Source organism: Acanthopagrus latus, chromosome 2 (assembly GCF_904848185.1).
Source record: "Acanthopagrus latus isolate v.2019 chromosome 2, fAcaLat1.1, whole genome shotgun sequence".
NCBI classification, from domain to species: Eukaryota; Metazoa; Chordata; class Actinopteri; order Spariformes; family Sparidae; genus Acanthopagrus; species Acanthopagrus latus.
In genome coordinates, this window is record NC_051040.1 from 30,865,360 (window position 1) to 30,890,623 (window position 25,264).

The 25,264-nt window shown below is 39.4% G+C and overlaps 1 protein-coding gene across 2 annotated transcripts in view; it reads right to left on the minus strand.

The window, feature by feature from the left end:
* Positions 1-24,645, minus strand: part of LOC119031465 (vascular endothelial zinc finger 1-like) — a 62,439-nt gene extending 37,794 nt beyond the window's left edge. The window contains exon 1 of one of the 2 annotated variants that reach the window (XM_037119966.1): positions 24,446-24,645. In XM_037119966.1, coding sequence (XP_036975861.1) covers positions 24,446-24,478 — 33 coding nt within the window. In that variant the 5' untranslated portion in view covers positions 24,479-24,645. The remainder of the gene's footprint in view (positions 1-24,445) is intronic. The other variant, XM_037119974.1, reaches the window with a different exon arrangement.
* Positions 24,646-25,264: the final 619 nt, after the last annotated feature.

The following is a 25,264-nucleotide window of genomic DNA, read 5'->3' on the forward strand; positions in this document are numbered from 1 at the left end:
CACTACCTCAAAAAATAAAATACAAATAAATAGTTATGCAAGCTCTTTTATTTTAGAAAATCACTTTTTCAATGTCTTATCTTTTTCTTTTTACAAGTTTTAGAATGGGTTTGAATACACACATATATAGATATTACTTATCTACACGTTTTTCTGCAGATATTTATAACAAACTAATAATGGTACTTTTAATCACACTCTCACTTATTTTTCTGCACCCAGTTGCTCGTGTGGCCAATGTCAGGTCCTGTGTGGAGAGAGAGAGAGAGAGAAAATATATATGTGTACACATATATATACATATATATATATATATATATATATATATATATATATATATATATATTTATATATATACATATATATATATATATTTATATATATACATATATATATATATACATATATACATATATATATATATATACATATATATACATATATATATACATATATATACATACATATATATATATACATATATATACATATATATATACATATATATATGTATATATACATATATACATATATACACATATATACACATATATATATATACACATATATATATATATATATCACAGTCTTACAAAGCGCTCTTGTCAGGAAGTACTTTTTCCAGCCCTGCTCCAGGGCCCGTATTCACAAAGAATCTTAAGGCTAAAAGTAGCTCCTAACTGGGGAGTTTAGGAGCAACTCCTAAAAATAACGGGTGTGTCAGTTGTAACTTTAGGACTCCAAATCTTTTAAAATAAGTGTTATTCACAAAACATTTTAGGCTTAAAAGTATTGCCTTAGTCTGGGAGAACTTACAATTAGTCCAGAGGACTGCTAACTCGCCAAGACCTAATCACAGTCGAATGTGTTGGAGATGCTAAATGACAGGGAATTATTAAAACGATGTCGGATGTACCGCGAAGGGACTGAATTTGTTGAGTTGGTGAGGGACGCAATAACGTCCCCAACCAACCGAAACAATCCAATAACGGAGGAGTTAAGATGTTTGGCAACACTCCAGTATTTGGCTAGAGGGAAAATGCAGCTCTTCGCATGGGACTAGTATTACCTGGGGACCTCAAGTGATTTAGAAATTACCTCACCATGTCTGCGTTTCATGCAGCGCATTTGCACGGGATAAGCGTCTGTGTTTTAACTCGAGCTTACTGACATTATGCCCCGGGTCGATCGCACCGGAGTGCTTGCTGGAGCAGCACAATGGTTAGATATGGATATTTTTAATACAATAACTGGTGAGTCTGTTGAAAGATGGAAAAATGTTCCTTACCGCATGCTGCCATGCATGTAATCCATCTAATCATCTTTCAAGATTTCGCTCTTCTGATGAGCCTCCTGAATTTGCAACCAAAATACTGTCAAAACTTTCATTTATAAATCCCAACGCAGCCTCCATAATTCTTGAACGGGAAAAAAAGTGTTGAAAACACAAAAAAACTTAAGAAAGAAAACCGACCCCAAATCACAGAGATGCTGATTCACACGGTACTAATATTATCAAATGACATCTGTGTTTGGTGAAATATGGTCGGTAATTTGCGGTGGAATTTTTACTTTACAAATTATGGGCATGGCAGATTCTCATGGGATCAAGATCAAGATGCACTTAATTCTCCTCATAAATTCATTTCTTTATCCAATACCTTTTTATAGGCTTTGTCATGGGCTTGTAGGCAACTTCCTTATTTTCGCTTCATGCATTGCGTAGCCTAAATGACTTTTCACTGGGCTGCCCTGTCACGCAACAACTCTCGTTGCCAAGTTGCCAACTCTCTGAAAGGTAATCCCCCACGATCTGGTAACAATACTGCACTGATTATTGCAACCATAAACTGCACAAAATACGGTCATAGTTGCTCGCTCTCCGTTGATTTTGATTGACTCTGGTGCTAGCCTACAGTTAGGAGACCCAACCAAGATGGCGGCGACGCAGGATTAAGTTCTAGCACGCTATGAGGTGTCTACGTATATTATGTCTATGCCTGAGCCCACCCCCACATGGCCCACCTCCCGAGTTGACGGACCAGATGCACTGGCACATCCAAAACCGGACTTAGCAGAGGTGAGAGTAAGTCATAAGCAAGGCTCAAGTCTTAACCTTCAAGTCTCAAGCAAGTCCCAAGTTACTGTGATCAAAATCAAGCAAGTCAAGTCAAATCATTGCCATTATTCAAGCAAGTCAAGTCGAGTCATGGCTAAGGTCAAACAAGTCACAAGAAGTTTGTATGAATGTATTCTTCATATCTGTAGACGCAGTAAACAGAAGAGGGTGGTTAGTCAATAATTGATGTAATTGCATAGTTGATCAATTTTATATATTTTTTTTCAAACGCATGACCACAAGAATAAGATTAGATTAATATCAGCCCTGAACTGTACCATACTGCACATTCTGACAGCTGAGAATATTACTCTCAGGCATTGCCCCCCTGGCCAAATTCACCCAGGCTTGCATGCACTGCGTGATACAGTGGCTGAGGGCTAAATATGCACCAAAAAAAAGAAAGAAAAGCCAAGACTTTCAAGTCATCTGTGTAAAGTCTAAGTCAAGTCTCAAGTTATGAATGCCAAGTCAGAGTCAAGTCGAGTCTTTCATCAGTGTTAGTCAAGTAAATCTAAAGTCCTCAAATTTGCTACTCGAGTCTGACTCGAGTCAAGTCATGTGTGACTCAAGTCCCCCATCTCTGGCACTTAGGGTAAATAATGTCTGCCAAGCTTTTTCACAAACATTGCCGTCAGGTTTGCTTTGTGTCTGGTGCAGCAAGAAATGGAAAAAATGGGCTTTTGTCACAAAAGTGTCCAAGCAGCAAGTTCGGTTGTTCAGGAATGGGGGAAGTTGTGGGAGGGTCGGAGGCGGATGAATGACAAGCAACGACGGTCAGTGTAGAGACAGCAATACAGACAGCGATATTGAGAGTTGAGAGATTTGTGACATTTAGTGTGTTTGGAGTGTATAGTTAGTGTGTTAAGTAGTGTTTGGTGTAGTGTGTTTAGTGTGTAGTTGAGTCGGTTTTTCGTTTAATGAGTCAAAACAATGAGGAGATGCTGAATGTGGAGCAGGCAGTGCAGCTTCTCATTCAGTTGGAAGGAGCTCAGGCAGACCTGAGCATTGCCTGCATTTAAATGTAAATAGTAACATACAACTTTGTACATTTTTAAAATGTATGCAGATATTTAGCAAACAACAATTTATATTTGCATTATAAGTGATTAAAAAATGGTTTCTTAAACATGTTTGTAGTTTTCACATTAAAAAAATCTAACTTTTTCTACTTGGATTTTATGTTTTTTCTTTATGATTTTAGGTCCATTGTGTTAATATAGTATGTCAAAATAAAAAAAATAACTACAGTCACACATGTGAGGTTGCGCTGAAAATGATGACACCAAGTAAATAGTTTTTAAGGTGAAATGTAATGGCAAAATCAACAATAGTCAAAAATGGCCAGTTATACCCTGGAATATCGGATTTCACAACAAATCTAAATACCCCTGACGTCCCACCTTCAAACCCAGCCTCATTTGGCCATCCATGAAAAAGTTACTTCACCTCTCACTTTTCTATAGGAATACATATTTCCTATGGGCACTGTACTAGTGTGTGTGTGTGTGTGTGTGTGTGTGTGTGTGTGTGTGTGTGTGTATATATATATATATATATATATATATATATATATATATAGATATATAGATATATATATAGATATAGAGATATATATATATATATATATATATATATATACACACACACACATTTTTTCTGTGATTTTGCACTAGATATGATATATATAGAGATATCATATATATGATATATAAATGATTTATCATTTTTTTCCCCCCCGTGTGATCTTGAAACCAGCCCTAAATGGGTTGATGAATGTGATTTCAGTTGACAGCTGTCACACCATGTTGTTTTGAACAAATTACACAATGTACATGGGTTAAAATTTTCATCTTGAATAATTTGTCCATCAAGATCTGAAGTGTTGCATTAATTCTGAGCTGTATACATACATACACACACACACACAGACATAGCACACACAGAGCACACACTATCCAGCCAATAAAAAAAGTCACACACTTATATTTTGTTGAACTGCCTTTAGCTTTGATTATGGCATGCATTTTTTGATAAGTTCATGTAATGTCACAACATTTATTTCTGTTTAGAGTTGCATTCATTTTGCGTCCATACATTTGAAAGACAGTCAATGGGGTTAAGGTCTGGACTCTGGTGGTCAATATATGTTTGAAGACGATGTTTCATGGTTCCTGAACCAGTATTTCACAATTTCAGCCTGATGAATTGGGCATTTTCATCATATAACATGCCTGAGCCATCACGGAAGAAAAAAATCCATAGGTGGAAAAACCTGTAGTCAACCATAACAAAATTAGATTTTAAGCAAACTTTGTTAATGTTTTTTTTGTTACATTGTAGTATACAGTAGTACAAATGTGTCACATTCATTCCATCACAGAAAAATGAGACTGCAGAACTCATGTGAAATCAAGGTTGCTATGGTATACAAGTGTATGTAATCTTTTGACCATGACTGTACATAGATACATATATATATATATATATACACTGCTCAAAACACACTTCAATCACATATCAGATCCTGATGAGCAAATTATTCAAGTTAAAAATCTTTTGTTGATACAACAACAGTCAGTGAAAACAAAAAACTTCAACCCATTGAGGGCTGGATTCAAAAATCACACCGAAATAAAAACAAAAAACTGAAATCACAGAATGATCCAACTTGAGTGAATTTCACAACGTGACTCAGTAGTGTGTACACCCCCGACAATGTCTGGGCACGCCTCTGGTGAGTTGGAGGATGGTGTCCTTGTTGATCTCCTCTAAGATCCGGGTATCGGAGCTCCTGGACAGTCTGTGGCAGTACTTGGCGGCATTGGATGCACCAATACAGAATGTCCCATAGGTGCTCAATTGGGTTTAGGTGCGGGAAATGAGATGGCCGGTCAATGGCAAGAATTTCTTTGTCACCCAGGAACTGCTTACACACTCTAACCACAAGAAGCTGGGTATTTCCTGCAATAGGAGGAACCCAGGGCCCACTGCAGCAGCGTACGGTCTGACAATTGTTTGAGGACTTCATCGCAGTACTTAACAGCAGTCGGGGTACAATTGGCTATGACATGGACGTCTGTGTGAGAACCTCCAAAGATATGTGTTGAGTATAGCTTCAAAGGTACCAAAATTCAAACCAGACCTTCTCTCGGTGATACAAGTATGCCAGTTGTGTGCTGTGATATTAAATATTTTGCTATCCCGTCCACAATATGCACAACGGTTTCATCATTTACAGTTGCATTCTTGTGTATTTTTTTTTTTTTTTTTAAGTTTCTTACTTCCCTCTCCAGTGTTTCCCATACATTGACGAGACTGTGGCGGCCTGCCATATTCTAAATATGGAATGTGAAAAAAATATTTCAGCCTTTCCAATGCATACTGACGTTTGCATTACTTTTAATGACTTCAGTACTGCTAATTCAGGGCTGTATTAGTGAAAAAAACAATATGAAGCTGTTTTCGAACCTGGAGCAGTACCTTTCATGCCCTCGGACGCACACACACACACACGCACGCACATACACACACACACAGTGACAGATGGTGGCTCTGTGTGCCACTCTGAAGCAGCCATGAATTAGTTACAAAATGACAAAAATCTCGCCTATGACTGACTGTTATTTTGAGTTGAACAGAAACATCTAGTTTGTTATTGTATATTCACAAAAATAGGATAGTAGTGGCCCTCAAGGCATTTTTCTGCCTTCAAAGGAACCAAATCTGAAGTCTGAGTGTATTCTAGTTATTATAAGAATGCTCAAGGACAGCTGAGGAGCTGCTAGAATAGAGTTGTTGCAAGCGGCGGCAACACATCCAATTTACTTACTCATTTGTGCGACCATCACCCTCAACTGTTCAGCGAATGCAAGGTAAGCTAACCTTAAGCTCGGGCACATGATGTAAGTGTATGTCAAGTTTTCTCTATCTAATTTGCTGACGAGCAGGCAGACAGACATCCAATTAGTAATATCAGAAATATATAATACTTGTGGATTATTTGTAGAACAGATTATAAAAAAGAATAATAATATAAAATGGTGAATATAGCAAGTGTCTAAATAGAGATAAGAACCAAAATAGATTATTCATAATTAATTCAACAATAATCCTTTTTGTTTTGATTTAAAAAATGATCCAACCTGTTTCTCACAAAAGTGGTATGATCTAAATTATGAGTTTTGTGATCTGTTGGCTGCACCCTTAGTATTAAGTAACAGTGACAGTAATAATTACTAATGACATTTTCTATGTATTTTTTTCACAGAGAAGGTTTGCTGGCCAATCAAATTCTACTGCCACTATATCTCATTCTACTGTATTTAAGGTTTATTTTGCACAGTTTTGATACATTCTTTTATACTTGTTTATTTGCAGTGTTTTGTTAAGGTTTTGGATATGGACTATTTTAATGTATAATACATCTATTTAAATATAAATCCAAATTAGTGAAGCCATATTGTTCATGTTGATTTTTCATAATACTGCAAGTGCGTTATTAGTATGGATTCTATCTCCCAGTCTGAACCATCGTCTTCAGATGATGACCTGTAAAACACAATATAATGCATGGTTGTAAGCACAACATTCAGTTCATTTCAATGTGAAACAGGTTTATATTGCCAAATCAATTGTTAAATTAAAAAATATTATAAAAATAGCAAAAAAAATATGAAAAGGAAGACTAAACACACAAATGTTGTGCAGAAAATCTGGTCACTCATAATTTGTCATCTTAGTCAAAAGCATAATGTAATCTAGATAATGGGAAAAGATCCACATCAAACTTTTATGTGAAATTACTACAAGCACAAACGCAACTTTTATGTATACTTTACACTGAATGCATATAGAAAGTGAACCAAAGTGTGTTACAGGCGGTTACACGGGTAGCCATTTTGGATAGTTATTGCATTGCTAAATAAACGAGACAAAGCATATTGAATAGCCATTGGAAGCAAGAATCAAGCACAACCTGGCTTTCATTCAGATATCATGATGAAAACAAAAAATCATTCTAGATACTCACCAATCAAAATTTTGTTTGAGGCCATCAGCAAACATGGCTGCGCTCTATGAATAGTATCACTGTCTTCAGACAAAGCATGTACTATTTCCATGACCTTCTGCTGGTTAAACCAGGTCTTCTTTTCGGCCATAGACATGATTAAATATACAAACATTTACCAAATACAAGAGCGAAAGAGACACGCAGGACAGAAAAGGTGTGCTTCTTCCTGTGCCGATTGTGCTCGTGTTGGGCTGTGCTAATTTGCTTTTCTCAAATCAGTACTGAGCCCATGTCTGAGCAGGAGCCGCACCAAGTCAAACCAGAAACATGGCACAATGTGAATGCTTTCGTATTCCTGGAATAACAGCTCAGTGACTGGACTGGAGCTAGCTCACATGTCCTTGTGATTGCAACATACCTCTACCTTTCAGCAAGCCACAGTCCTCTCTGAGCTGTGCAAGCTGACACTGCTTTTCTCCCAGTCCCTGCCATGTTTGGCTGTGATAAGTTTCATTTTAATGTGATGATACATCCATCATATACTTGAAGCCTTTGGATATGACTTTTCATCGCTGCCAGTGTGAATAGCATTGAGCAGTCTCCCAAGTATGTTGCATTTTTGTGTCACTTATTTGTCCTGTACCCTGTGTGCGAAGACCTTAAAATTTATCATCCCTCACTGACAATACAAAAATGAAAATCATCATTTAAACAGGAACAATGCATATTTTCAACCACTATGGATATGGTGACCTCCTTGCACTTTGCCTGCAGCAAGAGCCCCCAACTCTCCCCTAAAATGCAAAACTGCACTATATGGCAGATTTTAGGGCTATTGTATCAACATCGACATTTTTGCTTGTTAAAGGGATATTCAGTGTAAGTTTAATCCATGGTCTAACACACCATGACACCGAGTAAGACCCCGCCCTTGAGAGATGAAGTTTGCAGACCGTTAGCTTACTTAGTTTTAGCAACCTCAAAAAAAAAGCACAATAACACTACATTGCAGTATATGCCTCCAAGATGAAACCGCCATCGAAAAGCCACTCATAGCCACAAATAATGCTCAGAACAGCACCATACTTCAGCAACAGAACAAATAGAGAGTCCCAGCACATAGTTCGAAGCATCAAACATCTGCTAACTTAGCTAGATTTCTATTGTAAAGTGAACACAGCACACCACACCAGCAGCTTCATCTTGTGGGGAAGCCATACGAGTCCATTACCGAGTGTAGCAGAGTTCTGCAGTTCAAGGATGAAAATGTATGGTTATTACTCCATGAAAATGCAATCAAAGTACATATGTGACTTACCTACCTGTTTATAACAGATATTATTGAGAGCTGACAAGGAAAAAAATGGAATTAAGCATTTCAAACTTTAAGTATTTGGAGGAGACTGCAGAACTCTACTGCACTCGGTGATCGACTCGTCGTGCTTCCCCACAAGAGGAAGCTGCTGGAGTGGTGAGTTGTGTTCACTTGACAACTGAAATCAGGCTAAGCTAGCAGATGTTTGATCAGTCCCTCCAGAAAAACGAGATCGCATAATTCAACACATAATCAGCCAAAGTCCACAAATGTATGCGGGGACTGCAATTTTTCAAATACGCGGCACTTTTGCCACAAAAATCGCTGATTTTCACACAAATTGCACAAAATATGAGGGGCTTGCACAATTTCATATTCCCTGCATTTTCATTGCAAAAATGTCACATATATCTTCGCAGAAAGTTGAAAAATGTTGCGTATACTTCACACAAGAACAGCCATTTTCTTGCTGTTGGCTTGGGAACGTTATGAAGTGACATCATCAGAAAGCTGCAAACCCCGCGAAGAAGACATAATGAAGTCTGCAAATCACTCTCATTTGCCAACAAAAATAAGCGCATAAGACCGAGCAAAGCATTTTCCCGGTGTGTTACATGACAGTGGAGGCAAATTATTTTGCACTCCGGGCAACTGCGTGTTGGACCACAGGTGGAAGTCAATGCTGGACAACCACTTTGCCACCGCCAAACACTCGAGGATGGTTACAGCAGCAGCGGAAGCAGCTCACCTTCCAAAACAGTTGCTGGGGCTGAAAGAATTAAGGTCAGTAGCCTACATGATTAAAGCTTACTGAAACGGAATGAAACAAAGAGATGTGTGTGTGAGTGTGAATGAGATTTCCAAGTATGTAGTGGGTGGATATAAGTTAACATTAGGGTTAGATAGCCAGTAGTAGTGTAATTATACTGCAGTTTGCTATAGGTTAGTCTGGACTTGTGTGTGGTGTTGTGGTGTGTGTGTAGTGTGTTTTGTGTTGTGTGTGTGTGGTGTGTGTGGTGTGGTTGTGTGTGTTGTGTTGTGGTTGTGGTGTGTGTGTGTGCATGTTCGCGGTGTGTGTTTGTGTGTGTGTGTGTGTACATAATACAGCCCAATGATATTTAGATACGAGTTATATATTTAGTTATATATGACAGTTTTTGCAAGTTCCCGCAGATTTTTGCAAGTTCCTGCAATTTTTGCAAATTCCTGCATATTCCATCACATTTTTTAAGAAAACAAGCCGCATAATCAAGGATTTTTGCTCTGCATTTTTGTGGAAGGACTGTTTGATGTCTTGAACTATGTGCTGGGACCCTATTTGTACTGTTGCTGAAGTTTGGTGCTGTTCTGAGCATTATTTGTTGGCGGTTTCATCTTGGAGGCGTATGAGCCAATATCACTATAAAGTGCCTTTGGTGTCATCAGAATCACTCAGTCATCATGAAAATGTAGTAGAATAACTCTTGAAATGTCTTTCCTTCATTTTATACAATTTTTTTCATTGGATGTGTGTGATTTTAGCATGTCCCACACACTGCTCTGCTAACTACAGTGTCTAGAATAAGTGGTTAAATGATACTTTTTTTACATTGTTGTATTGTCCAAAACAAGTTATGTATGTATGTATCTTATAACATTCCTGCTTTTCCAAAAGCCGCCTCTGAGGTAGGTGTAAACGTGACGTGATAAGAAGCTCGAAGCTGGGCTGTGAACAGTGACAACGAAGTTGTCTGCAAAATTAGAGCAATACATTGCACCCCATTGGAGTTTAGAACTGGGTTCTTAGCGGGGGGGGGGGGTTAATTTGACAGTAGCGACCGTTCCTAGCTTGCCGACACAACAACAAGCTAACACAACCAAACAGCTACAGAAACCTTGGTTTTAAAACTCCCCCGCTGTGGGTCGCACAACACTGCAGGTCATCGACGCTTCCGCCCAGCTTCAGTTTTGATACATTCTTTTATAATTATCTACTGTTGATTTTGCAGCGTTTTGTTAAGGATTTGGATTTGGATTATTTTAATATATAATAAATATATTTAAATATTAATCTCGATGAAATTATTTCAATTTATCAGTGTTTTTTCAACATTTTGAAGACATTTTAAAAAATACCATTTTCATACCATTACATCCCTAATTGCTAGTTCCAATACGCTTTTTATTTATTTGGCAAAGAAAGTTATCTTTAACGAATGCTAAGAACAAATAGTTATTCACTGTCACTACTGTAATGTAATGGGCAGTCACAGTCAGGAAACTTTCAGTAGCCAGGAGCAGAGCTGGTAAAAATGGTTCCTTTTAAGGATTTGAGTCATTATGAGTCACTCACTAAACTGAACCGGGTTGTGCGAGTCACTTGAGTCAGTATTGCCCAATCACCATGGAAACTCAGTCCTAGCCCATTACCTCTTAACCAATAACGTAGTAAAAAACACAATGCAATAAAACATTATATACATGATCGGAAAAATAAAAGAGATACTAAAATAAAATAAAACAAAATAAAACAAATAAAAAATAGAGTATTGAGGTAGGAACGGTGTAGATGGATAAAGTTCCCAAATAGAGATAATAACAGCCTACTTACAATATACTACTTAATATTTATAAAACATTTATATATAAATTCTTATTTTGCAAAAATTGATCTAAGTAATTTCATTTTATTATGTTACATTTATACACCAAACCTACAGTAGCCTCTGTGTAACATTATGTTATTTTAGAAGTGGAAGAATGGCTTCTGTTGTGCAATGACAGGTATGTGCTTTTCACACTGGCTGGAGGAAGTCTAACCCAGAGACTCGCTTGTCTGCTACTCATTCAGAACGTAGCCGGCTGTTTGCGCTCTCCTGCTCTGACTCGAGTCACAGGCACTTCTGGCATCACGGCTTGCAAGTTAGCCCGCGAGACGCGATGCCGGAAACGCAGCTGACTGATAGCTCTTCTTCTTGTTTACTGGTGGTTGGCATTCAGCTCAGTGCCGCCACCTGCTGCTCTGGAGTGTACACGCTTCGCCTCCTTAGTAAATGAGAAAAAGAAGTTGCGCTTGCCTATGAACCGAGTGGTACACACGCACCCCGAACCGTGACAAGCGTACCAAAAGGGACGGATTTTTTTGATGAACCGTTCCACCCCTAAAAATGACACGACCCTGTGGCCACCTGGGCCCACCTTGATCCACTGCTGGAGGTATTGAGAGAGCGACACCCTCAAGTCAGCATACTTCATTTTTTCAGCGACGGCCTGCAACACAATATCGACAAAAGGGAAATTTCTTCTACCTCTCAACAGAACCCTACAAGTATGGCTTCAAAGAAACAACATGGAATTTCTTTGAGGCTAGTCATGGGAAGAGGGCACCGGACAGTGTGGGTGGGGCCCTCAAGAGGACAGCAGACCGGATTGTGGCCCATCCTGATGCCCATAGCTTGTATGAAAAGCTGAGAAGCCTGGACACATCTGTCAAGCTGTTCTTCGTCCCAGAGAGGGATACTGAATCAAAGACTGAGGTAAAAGCTATAATCCATTATCCAATTCTGCCCTGGTTTCAGGTCCCTGTTCCTCCTCTCCCATCCAGATTACAGACTGCATTTGTCAAATCTAATATTTTCATGTGTTGTTGTTAAGCAAAATGTATTAATGTATGATTTTCCACCCCCTCACTATAGGTACCTGCAATAGCTGCCATAAAAGGCACTATGAGAATCCACCAAGTTATCAGTCTGACACCCGGCTAGATGAAATAACGAGACATTTCATGTCTGTGTAAAAGGGAAGAAGGTGTTTTGGACTGCCCCTGCTTTAACCTTCAAGAGGCACTGTAGCTGATGTTCCTGTTTCATCTGAGTCTCCAGCACGTGGAAAGACACCAGATAACACTCAGAGACCAGAAATGATTGAGGCAAAGCAGACTGAAGAGTGGTGCGTTGTAAATTACGACAATGAAGCATACCCAGGTGTCATGGATGCAGAAGGGCACAGTGTGAAAGTTAAATGTATGCACCGCAATGAAGTTTCACTGGCCAAGTCTCCGGGAGGACATCTGTTGGTGTCATGATGGGCAGATACTTTGCCTAATACCAGAACCGCAGGCTCTGAACAAGCGCTCTGTACAGATTGAAGCGTCTGCTTGGAAGTATGAGGTTGAGGTGAGGTTGAGTATCTTGCCCAAGGACACTTAAAAATCCAGACCAGGGAAATCGAACCAGCGACCTTCAGATAACAACACGCTGGCTCTACTCCTGAGCCACAGCTGCCCTGATCCATCATGAGTGAATCTCCGCTCAACTAAACACAGTAAAAGTGGTGATGGAAAAGCAAATCAGCACGGCTTGGTTTGACTCAGCATGGTCAAATATGCTGATGGAAACCAGCAAAAAAGTATAGTTCAAGAGAGGGAGACATGCCACCACCTCTCTTGGATTAGTTATGTGAAGTGTATCGCAACAAATTCCAATCAAACTGTCAAACTAGGCAGCTCTGATGAAACTATTAACAGAAGTTCTATTACTACAATGCCTATTTCTCACCTAAAATCATATGACATATTTTAATATTGTTGACTGCAATCCTTTTGGAAAAAAGGGACTATCACAGCTTTTTTTCTCGATTTCACCACATATCGAATATATTTCTGTTAAAAATGAAAATGTCAATCAAAAACGTTGATCAAAAAATATCAGTTGATGTTCAGTAGTGCTGTCAATCTTTTCTAATCCAATCCAAATTTAATTTCCTATCATTTCTAATATTCAAATTATATTACGTTTTTTAATGCTTGGATTTAGACCATTATGAATATAGTGATAAGGTGATCATCAAATAAGTGACTGTAATAAAAATACCAAAAATACGCTGGAGGTGGGCATTGAAGATAGAGAGAGGATGTAGCTTTGTGGAACAGTAGCCCTTTTTAGATAGAAAAGGCGGCATATTTGCTCCAAGGTAAGGGCGGCAATGTGCCAGCCTGTCTTTCTAAAACTGAGGCATAATATTCCTCCTTTTCTAAAAGCTGCCTCTGAGGAGGGCATAAACATGTGACGTGACGTGAAGCTCGAAGTTGGGCTGTGAACAGTGACATAGAATTCTTGAAAAAAGAAAAAAAGAAGTCTTGAAAATAAGAGCTTTACATTGCACCCCATTAGAGTTTATAACTGGGTTCTTAACGGGGGGGGGGGGTTTAATTTGAAAGTAGCAACCGTCCTTTGCTTGCCGACACAACAACAAGCTAACACAACCAAACAGCTACAGAGACCGAGGAGACGCTAGCGTCTCCTGGATCTCTGCGGCTGTCCAGTTGCTCATTTTGATGTCCGCAGATGAAGTGATGGACTGACTGCTGTGATCAGCTGTTTCTTGGTTTTAAAAGTCCCTGGCTGTGGGTCGCACAACAGTGCAGGTCATTGACACCTCCGCCCACCTCACGCAGAGGCCAGCACATTTCTGCCTTGTTTTTAGATAGCAGGTGAGGCGGAAATAAGTGTACCCTCCGAGGCGGAAAATCGGCGGACCAAAACAGACCCCCAATTTGCCGGCCTCTGTCCAAAACCGCGGACAAAGCCACCAAAAGGATGGGCAAATTGGCGGATTGTTGCTCTGTCTAAAAACAGCTACTGTCAAATTATGTTGGGATAACAAGACTTAGAAGTCATCTGCATTCAGTGGACGGGGGGAGTAAGGGGGAGATAAACATTGGACAGTGTTGGGCCTGGGCCTTTTCCCAGGTGGCCTCAAACAAAGAGAAGGCCTGTAACACAAATCAGAAGCCTAACCACATGTCTCCACATGAGCCAAGAACAAAGGAACAAAACTAGGGCCCAAAAGGTGTGAAAAACTGTGACTCATTATGACCTGCCAACATAACTTTCACCTGGTGCCTACTGGCTGTGAGCCCAGAAACTCCGCCAGGATCACAATGACCTCACTCCCAGTTTTAAGGTCTGGAGAACTCACTGCATGTCGCATTCCCCGGGAGTTTACGTTGTGAAGAGACTTTGGTTTCATACAACTGCTACCGTAAGGGTGTAACAAACGTTTTTCATTTTGCTTGAGCTAACTTCAGTTCCCTCCTCGCTGGACGAGACAGAGACTGTTCTTGTTTTACTTTCGTTTTGTTCGAACATTCATTATTATTGTTTTGGATCCAAAGAGGAATGCTGCACAAACGAGCCGTCTCCTCCCCGCCTGCAGAAGGAAGAGATAATCTTCAGAAGGAGACAAAAACCCCAAGCTCCAGTCCTTCATCAGATCGATTCACAGTGTGATCGCTGCCTGCCTTCATCAGCTTTTAGGATGCTAAACTGACCCCGCGCTCATGCTCCCAAACAAGTTGGAGCTCCGAGTCAGACGGGACACACGCTAACCGCAACAAGCGGCATCAAGTAAGCAGCTTTTGTTTGGGCTGTTTGAGTGCTAACTGTGTTATTATGCTCACTAGTAGCTCAATCAGGCTAATCCAGCCCGTGTAGTCTTGCCACCATGTGCGACCACGAGACGTTGTGCTCCGGCTCACTCAGCGAACAATAAACAAACCTCGATTCACTTGCTGGCCACTGGTGAGATGATCGCTGTGGACCACATGGTCATTGTGTTGTCTTTGTTGTCTGCTAAGCACTCGCTTAGCTGCTTCTTGCCTTTTTACTAACACACACATCGAGATACACTTAATCTCATGGACGATCTGTTGGAAACTTATAGTTAATAACCCCACTATAACCTAAGACATGTGTCTAGTATATCCCCTTTATTGATTCCAAAGGCGGACTTCTCTCTGTAGCACAGCTACCTTTTTGGAAATGTGAGTTTTATCGGATTATTTTGCATAATCCCATATTGTAATAACAGCTGGTTGAGATGGTCAGTGCTCGGATTCACGCCTTCCCTCTCATCTCATTCTAAGCTAATAATTATGAAAATATTCATATATTTTCATAATATTGACAATTTGACTAATTTTCAGGCTTTGAGACTAAAGGTATATCATTTGATTACTGATCCTTGTTTTCAGGGTGGTGGCCCATGTTCATTAATGAATCATAGTTACCTATGTTTCATTAACTATACTAATTTCATTAATTAATAATAACATTTTAATTAATAGTCAATATCGATTCCCACCAACAGTATGAAGGAGTATTTTTTTTCTTCTCTCTTTCGTACTTCTCCTTACTGTCTATCACCATCTTATTTGTAGCGACTCAAAATGTTTGCATGTAGTGATAATGATGATCTACTGTGTGGGATAAGTCACATGGTCAGTCAGCGATCATGGACTGTCAGGTTTGTTCTGTTGAAGGGGGTAGTGCATAGTTCAGTGTTACTGGCCATGTCTAGGCTTATGTATCATAAGCACATAGTCGTGGGGTGGCTGTTTCTCGTGTATATTTCAAATTTTGTGACTGCTACATTTGACAGTTTGTCGATTTCCACCTGAAAATGAAGGGCATGAAACAAGACATATTTTCTCCAAACAAACGAAATCCAAACAATTTGATGTAGTGTTTTTACAGGGACACATCTCCTCGCTGAAGATAATTATGATTAGGGCCCAAGCAGGTGTTGACCTGTTATTGATTTTAAAGTGATAACTTTTTTGTCCCAAATTAATGCATTTTTCACTGCCTGAACATACCCCAAAACTCACCAAACTTGGAATATAGGTCTCACCTGCCAAAAACTTGTATAATCTATTGTCATTGTGAATTTCCACCACTGGGTGGTGCTATAATCAACAAAAGTGTGTTTTGCCTTACAACTGGCATACTTATCGCACATTCAAAAACCTTATATCCACGCATTTCCTGGATTCTGTTGAGTCTTTTGATATAGGCGACGCTCATTTCCACATACCATTTTTTTCCCGCAAATTCGCTCCTCCCAGGCGACTTCAATGATTGCACGAAACTTTGAACAATGAAAGAGTAATCATAATATTGATAATCATATATCTGACACAGTAGATTAAGCATTCCACTCCTACAGTTATCAGTACGCATCTACGGATGTGTTTTAACCTGGTGCAGAAGACCAAACTGAATGACACACTATGTTACATTACACTGTGGTTTCAGTCATTTATTCTGACCAGCAGCTTTTTCCCCGCAATAAAATGAAATTAAACGATTCACAATGAAAGTCAAGTGTGGCACAGCGATTAGGGAACCCTGTGTGAACCCTGTCCAAGCTTGATGTCAGCAAATAACAGTGACAATAATAAGAAGTGCTTGCTTACAGTGCATCCCTCCCTTAAGAGTTCAAATATTTACTTTATAAAATGGCCTACTGCTTGAATATAATAGATTTAGTTCTATTATTTACAGGGTCTGAAATTAACACCCTCCAAGCACAAATGGCGGGTAAATTTTCTGTTTAGCGAGTAAATCGCGGAGGTTATTTGCTACACTGGTGGGTAAATGTTCCACCATAGTACGTAAAAGAGTTTACTGCGTTTTGGGAGGAACACACACACAAACAGTGTGAAGACCCGTTCACACTCTGCTCTGACCCCGAATTTCCACTGGATACTGTCCTCTATGTTACGGCTCTGTTTCGGTTTTGCTCCGCCGTCCGGTAAACCCCGGTTTCGTTTTGAGTCCCCCACAGAGCAGTACGGACAGCTGGCATTGCGAGGTCTGCGATAATCATATGATCATTCGCAACCGTAGTTATAGGTCTGTGTTATAAAAACAACAACATTAAGTGTTCCTGACTGAAGGAGTAGCAGAAGAGCTTGTGTTTGTCTCTTTTTTAAGACTTGTGTGCTGGTGTCAACACCGTTTTATTTTGAAAAGCAACCGGATGTTATATTGTTATTTCCATGCTTGACCTGTCTGCGCCGTGCTTAATTCAGCTGGTTGCTGCATTGTGCTCCAGCATCCGCCAGATATAGGAGTCCTTAGTGAAAACTTTGCTTCTCTGAAATTAGTGTCACTGTCATATGAAACCTGTTAGGAAGCACATGTTTAATGTACGTTTGTTTTAAAATGAAAATGCAATCCCACAAAAGCATTTAAATTTTCCACATTAGTATCATTTGTATCATAATGAAAATGAAAATTCAATAATCAATGACCACTTTTTACAACAATTTTGCTGGGAACATTCACTGATTTTCAGCTGTGTATAAAGTAATGTTACATAGAGAAAATTAGAGAAGTAACAGCTATATTGAATAACATAACTAGGTTCATTTTTAATCACATAACTTTGTTTTTTTACTTTTGCAGTTTGGATGAAAAGAAGTGCACTTCATGCACCACACTGCAGAGGTGGAGAGGAAATAATAAATAAATAAAAATAATTATGCTTCAATTTTGTTCTGGCCTCTACTTTAAGTTTGTAGTCAACATAATACTTTATCTCAAATGTATGGAAATTATGTAACACAAAAAGACAATTTATTATTTTGGCCGGTAAAAATTATGCTTGGCTGGTGGATTTTTTCATCTACCAGTCCACTTGGCTGCTGAGTAAAAAGTTCATTTCGGACCCTGATTATTGAGTTCAATCATGACGCAATGCTGCTGGTTAAAATAATAAAGTAGCTAAAATCCACCAGCTACAGTGGCAGGTAAACACATAAGTTATTTCCAACACCGGTTGCAATTAGGGATTTCTCGATCAGGTATACCCCGATCCCGATGGGAGTCCTTTAATATTTAGTAAATGCCGATACCAAGTCCTGATCCGATACTTAGCCTTAAAGGCCCCATATTGTACTGTTTTCCATCAATTTCACACAGCTGTCAGAGGTCCAACAACTCTGTATTTGATATGCATTGCCCCAAACCCATGCGTGGTCCTGATTTTCAGCTGTCTAAGCTGCCTGCACCTTTAAATGCTAATGAGCTCCGTCTGTCAACGCCTATTTAAGAGAGCGTTGCCTGCTCTGTCTCTCTCAGGGAGAGGATGCCCCTCGCGTTAGCAGTAGCATGTGCTGATGTTTATGATGGATGTATATATATGTATTGCTATGGCTCGCGGAGATTTCTGCGTTCAACCCTATTAGTTTGACCCAGAATCGGACCAAGAAGGAGAGGCTCCTGAAGAAGTACAGACTCTGTGGCTGCAGCAGGAAGTTTCAGGATGGCAGGTGTGTCTGAATAATGTTAGTTTGTAAGTGTTGTTACAGTTACTATGATGTAGCTATTGGCTAACAGCTAGCAAATGCTGTGTTTGTCTCCAACACAGTCTCCAAACTCTTGGACGCTGTTAGCATTGTCTCTGTCTCCAGTCTGCACGTTTCAAGACTTTTTACTGTGACAACCAAGCTCCCTCGTAATATTGTTAACATTAAACTTGCTTCATACGCCATTGCACAGCGGACCGAAGCAGAGCTAACTAGTACTATTAAACCGTGGTGACACTTTTTGGTGGCTCGGATGCAGTTGCTTTTACGAGGATCAGTGTCGAGGCAAAGGCGGCTTTGTACTGGCCCTTGTTACTGAAGCAGTCCGATGTGAGGTGGTTAGCACACTCACACGCACAAGCTAACACAAACCGCAGCAAGCACATTGACTTAAAATATGAACACAACCACTGTCTCTTCTGTTGCTCTATAGCTGGGACAGAATATAGGCGCTTATGTTGATTTTTACAACCAACACAGGGCTATTTGTGTGTCTAACTCTGATGGACGACGTTGCGCAAGACTGCTGTCTCACCACTGGACTCACCAAACTTCACCTCAGGGATGAACGCCCCCTTCTCGGATATATCCTATCACCTACATTTAACATCTGACCTAGGGTTAACTGTGAGTTGCACAGTGAACACCCGTGTGTCCAGCCATCACAAAAAAAATAGCGGTCCAACTAGTGTGACCGTGTGCACAAGGAAACTGCCAAAGACAAAGAACTTGTACTGAAGAAAGGTCATACCTCTTTGGTTATTTGTAACTAGTTTGGCTACCTGAAGTCTGACAAATGACAGACCAGCATAAGGTGCAACAAAACAGGTATCGTCCCAAACAGTACTCCAATAGCATGAGTTTGCACTATAAATGCTAGGGTCAGCCTCCCAGCAAGTACCCAACAGATCAACACCACTGCTTCTACTAGCCAAGCTTCACTTAGACAACCAACAATTGCGCTGCTTTTTCAGCCATTGCCCCATATTAGAAGAAAGAAAAGCAATACAAAGACATAACCAGCACATTTACGCACTACCGCTAAAGACATGATGCTTATAAGCACAGCTGAAAAGCAGGTCTTCAAGAAGCTTATGACTGTCATGGGTGCTAAGTACACTCTGCCAAACATCAGTCCCTCAGCTTAAGGTGGAGGAGCAGCTCACAGATGATATGTGGTCTGGTCGCATGTCCAAACCACATCAGGTCTTACAGAGCAGGAGGCTAATGAAGCTGAATTGAACTGAACAACTACCTGCAAGTTCAAGAATGTGCAATATTCACAGAGTACAGTAGCATAATCATCCCAGGGCTGGGTGATAAAATGATCTTGATCATTTTCACAATAACATTTTCCAGGATAATGATGATACATTTATGACCTTTATTTTTGATTTTTTTTTTTTTTGAATCTGTTTTCTTCTACCTAGAAAACACTACACCAACAGCCAGATACACAGCAGAGATACAAATGCATGTGGTGGATGCGTGTTTCTGGCCCCTCCCACTCACAACAACACAGAATGATGGTGTCGAGCCGACACAAGAAAATGAGCGGTCCGACTAGCGAAACCGGGTGCGAGGAAACTGACAAAGATGAAGAAACTGAACCAAAGAAAGGTCACACCACTTCACTTATTTGGAAGTAGTTCTCCTACCTGAAGTCTGACAAAGGACAGACCAGCATTAGGTGCAGAATGAGTCTTCGGCCACTAACCTCTTTCAACATCTCAAATGGTACCATACCAAACAGTACTCCAATAGCATGAGTGTGTGCCATCATGCTAGCGTCAGCGTCCCTGAAAGTAGCCAACAGACCAGCCCCACTGCTGCTACTAGTCAAACTTCACTTTGACAACCAACAATTGCCGCTGCTTCTGCGGCCATTGCCAGGGGCGTCAAACTGGGGGGAAAAGTCGGACTGATTAAGGGGCTCCAATAGTGGAGGGGGCCCTTGAAAGGCCTATAATAAAAATGTTGTTTTTACTTTATTTTTTATTTCTAAGTAATTACTGTCATAACTAACTTAAAATTGGCAGAATAAACCGGATGAGAGACTTTACTCTGTATGAAAAAAAAATAGTGGAGGCTGTCTAAGGCCCCTTTCCCCCTTCACAATACACAATGGTTCAGTCCACCCCTGCAGCTGCAGGAGCAGAAGATGCGTCTCCAAACAGCTTAACAAGCTGAGTGGCTGCTGCTCATCAACATGTCTTTCCCCAAGAAAGCAAAATCAGGGAGTCTTAAACAAAATGAAAAGGCAGAAAGGGACAGAAAGCAAGGAGAGGTAAGACAACTCCTCACACATTTCTTTCAAAAGAAACGGGAGCACAGTTCACAGCTAACACAGTTTAAGAACAGATAAAGTAGTTGTAAAGATTGAAGGCAGTCAGACAGCCATAAATCTAGTTTCTCAGTTTGAGCAGCAGCAGGTTTCTCATCCTCATCTTATCCCTCATTAAGTGCTGACTGAAAGTTATTATTACAAGTAACCATTTCACACTGAGGTCGCTGACCTCGCGGTAAAAACAGGTCAAATTTGGAGCGATATTTAGCTCCTTTCCTAGTAAGTTAGCATGACATGTTTGAGATCAGATGATTCATTTTAATACCAATATTTCTGTGATTATCATGGCTTAAATAAATCTTATAAACTGAGCCCGTGACGGCCTTCAGAAGACATAAATGTCATTTTCAGAGGGTTAGAAGAGAGTTAAAAGATGAAAATAGCCTATAATCCATATTCATTTCAAGATTTTCATGTATTAAAAACAATTCTAAAATAAAAAGAGCATCTGTGTGTGTATAATATAGTTCAAATTCAGCTATCACTACAATAGAGTGTTAAATTAATTGTAGATTTCACTTTTTAAAGTCAACCTAATAATTCCCCAAATATTGTTGCAGAGCTGCAGTGAGGAGGATTTGAGACAAACACGTACTGGGTGGACTGAGTTAGTGGACGCAAACTGACTGAGATGACTGACTTTCATCTCAGCTCCAGAGGTTCACCGGAGTAACGTCTACCTGTGGCTCAGCAGCCATTTGACCAATCAGATTGACCGAGTCCATTGACAACAGACGAGCAGGGAGACAGAGAGACAGACAGCCAACATATATATCCAGCCAGTTATATCAGAAGAGAGGAATAGACTATATATAAAGAATAATATAAAATGGTGAATATAACAAGTGTCTAGATAGAGATAAGAGCCAAAATAGAGTATTCATAATTAATTTAACAATAATCATGTTTGTTTTGAGCTAAAAAAGTATCCAACCTGTTTCTAACAAAAGTGATATGATCTAATTTGTGAGTTTTGTGATCTGTTGGTTGCACCCTTAGTATTAAGTAACAATGACAGTAACAATTAATAATGACAATTTCTATTCATTTCTTTTTTTTTTTTTTAAAGAGAGGGTCTGCTGGCCAATATAGTGCTGCTGCCACTACATCTCACTCTACCTCTGAAACACAGACATTAAAGGACACGTTTCAAAAACAGGCTGCCTAATCACAAAAAGCCAATTACCTATTTTGCACAGTTCTGATACATTCTTTTATATTTATTCAATGTTGACTTTGCAGCGTTTTGTTAAGGTTTTGGATTTGGACTATTTTGCAATACAATAAATCTATTTAAATGTAAATCTTGGTGAAATTAATTCAATTTATCATATTTTTAACATTTTAAAAATACCGCGCTATACCGATAACCACGATAACTTTGGTCACATATATGTATGTGTGTGTATATGTATGTATGTATGTATGTATGTATGTATGTATGTATGTATGTATATATATATATATATATATATATATATATATATATATATATATATATATATATATATATATATATATATATATATATATATATATATATATATATATATACACACATACACGTTGTCATGTAAATTGACATGGACGTGTTGCCTGTCTATATCACAGCATTCAGCATCTCCTAGATTGCCTGTTGTACTTTGTTGTGCTTTGCTGTACGAGACCCACAAAACAAGTGTGCATACCGGCACATTGTAACTCAAAAGTAGAAGAAATGTAATGTAGTGCCGAGATGGTAGGGCATACCATGGATTCAAAAACTCCAGGTGACGAAGAAAACTCTGATCCTCTACCACGGAGATTAACTGGTTATCCAGAGCAATTAATTTAATTACCCCCTCTAATATTTGTGGCCATGTCACATGATCAGATCGGGACATCCCTACCACTTACTTTCTTGGATACTTCAGACAGAAGAACACATGGAGCTGACTGTCAATCTCACCAACACATTTCCCTGAAACAAAAACAAAAAAACAAAAAAGGCGACGATGGAAGCGGTAAATGAACGTATATATTTAAGACCTGACTAAATGTCATTTAAGACCTATGTGCAAAATATGGACGTATTTAAGACTTATTAAGGCCTTAATTTTAGATACATGAATTTAAGACTTTAAGGATGCGCAGACACCCTGATCAGAACCATGGCGAAATTTCACCCCTTGCTGCATCTGACATTATCACAGCGAGGAGGGTGCAGAGAATTTGGGCAGGATCCATGCACTCAAATTGAATGGGGCTACTGAGAGCCCAGCCCGCCCCCTGCACAGGACATGCTCTGACAGAGAACTCTGTTCAGGATTGGGAATAATGAAAATCAATCATAGACCAATGCCTTTTTTTTAATACCAATAGCAGAAACGATAACGTCGTAGATTACTGATACCACTAGTTTTCTAAATTCAGTCCTTGGTCCCATTTAATACCAGATTTCGGTACCCATCCCTAATCAATACGCAGAAATTGTTAGTATCATCATAAAATAAGCTGTTGTGAGATGCATTACTTCAACCTAAACTCTTAACACAGCTGGCAATAAAATATTGATTTACTGACCAAATGTTGGTTTACTTAAGATCTTCCTTAAGTTCTGTGTAGTTACCATGTTTTGGGGTTTTTTTTGTGTTTGTTTTTTAATATATAAATGATCAGATCCTGTAGTACGTTACATGGTGTCCCTTGAAAACTGGGTATGTTTGAAACGAATGAGTCTTCCACGAGTAAAAAAGTTTTCAACCAAGTCTCATACAATATCCTCCTCACTGAGTGAAGGTTTGAGCATCTTGGCCCCAGCTTGTGGTACAAAAGTAACGTCAAAGATTTGTTTGGGATGGTCCAACGTTAATCGCTGCTATCGGTGTGCTATGTAACGTTAGTCTTCAATTTGCAGTGTCGGCGTAAGCTTACTTATTGTTATTGTTGTTATCTGTGGTGTAACCTTAACGTTAGGGGCTGCATTTAAGATGCCTTGCTTCATCAACAGAGTTAGTAACACAATAAAAATTGTCGAACAATTAGCGTCATCTGTAACGTTAAGATAGCGAGGACTGCTTTGGTGCAGACCAGGAAAGTATCCCAGTTAGCTAATCTGTGTCCAATTAGCTTACTTTACCTTCATTCAATAGCAATAGCCCGACCTCCCTGCTAATTTGCTGGTCCACGCGCATCAACAGCAGTGGCAGCAAAAATTAGCTTCGTGTGTTTTTGTGTATTGAATTGGGACATGCCTCACAATACGATATAGTATAAACATTGGATACCTTAACCAACACAAAGGAGGCAGCCTTGAACAGTCTCTGAAGACAAGACACAGTCGGGTCCAATAAAGCTGGTTAGCAGTTTGCTACAACAAACCGAGCTAGCTAACAGGCTAATGCTATCTTTGTTTTGCTTAGCTAGCGTTACCTCTGCATAATGTCATAAGGTGAGAAAAACATGTAGGTATCAACAGTTACGCCCTTTCGAATGTGTTTGTGCAGTTTCTTAGCGTACTACTGTAGCATGCCACTTACTTGGAATAAAAACGTACTCCAGCTCGGTTCCATCGCAACACAAGTCAAAATCTGTAGCAAACCTATAGGCAATCTACAACAAAGCAGCCAAACATGGCAGCTAGAACTTCCTGTAACCCCCGCGGCTGGACCCAGTCCAGTGGACTTCTTCGGACATCTGGGGCCGTATTCACACAGCTTCCTTGCACTTAGACGAGCTCAAAGTGATGAAAATCTAGGAAATTTGTTAGAATTATGACGTTTTCAAGGTTATTTCTTTTATTATAGACTAGATCCTGAAAAATAAAAAATATTCACAAATCATCTTGGCCCTTGAGAAAGTTGATAAGATAAGATAAACATCTTTTAGGAGTAGGCAGGAGGACTTTTAAGAACCTGAAGAGCCTGGGGGCCTGCATGATATCATCATCACCATCATCAATGTTATTATTATTATTATTATTGTTATTATTATTATTATTATTATTATTATTATTATTATTATTATTATTATTATTATTGTTGTTATTATTATTATATCAAGATAATAGTTGTTTTATGGCTGTAAGTATTATTGATGAAATGATTATAGCTGTTATCATTTTTTTGGTTTCTGTACATCTTCAGGTTCTGTCACCATGCATGTACTTGTTGCCAGCATGCAGCTGAGGTCCTGGTGGGGGCCAGTGGTTGGGGTCCGGCGGTGAAGAGATCTCTTGTAGATTCTAGCTCTTCTTGCTATTATATTTTGCTATCCTCTCAGTGAAGAGTGTTAATCCTTTCTTTATAGGGAGTCTTGGGCAGTCACAGGAATGTGATGTCATCGGGGGAGACACTTCG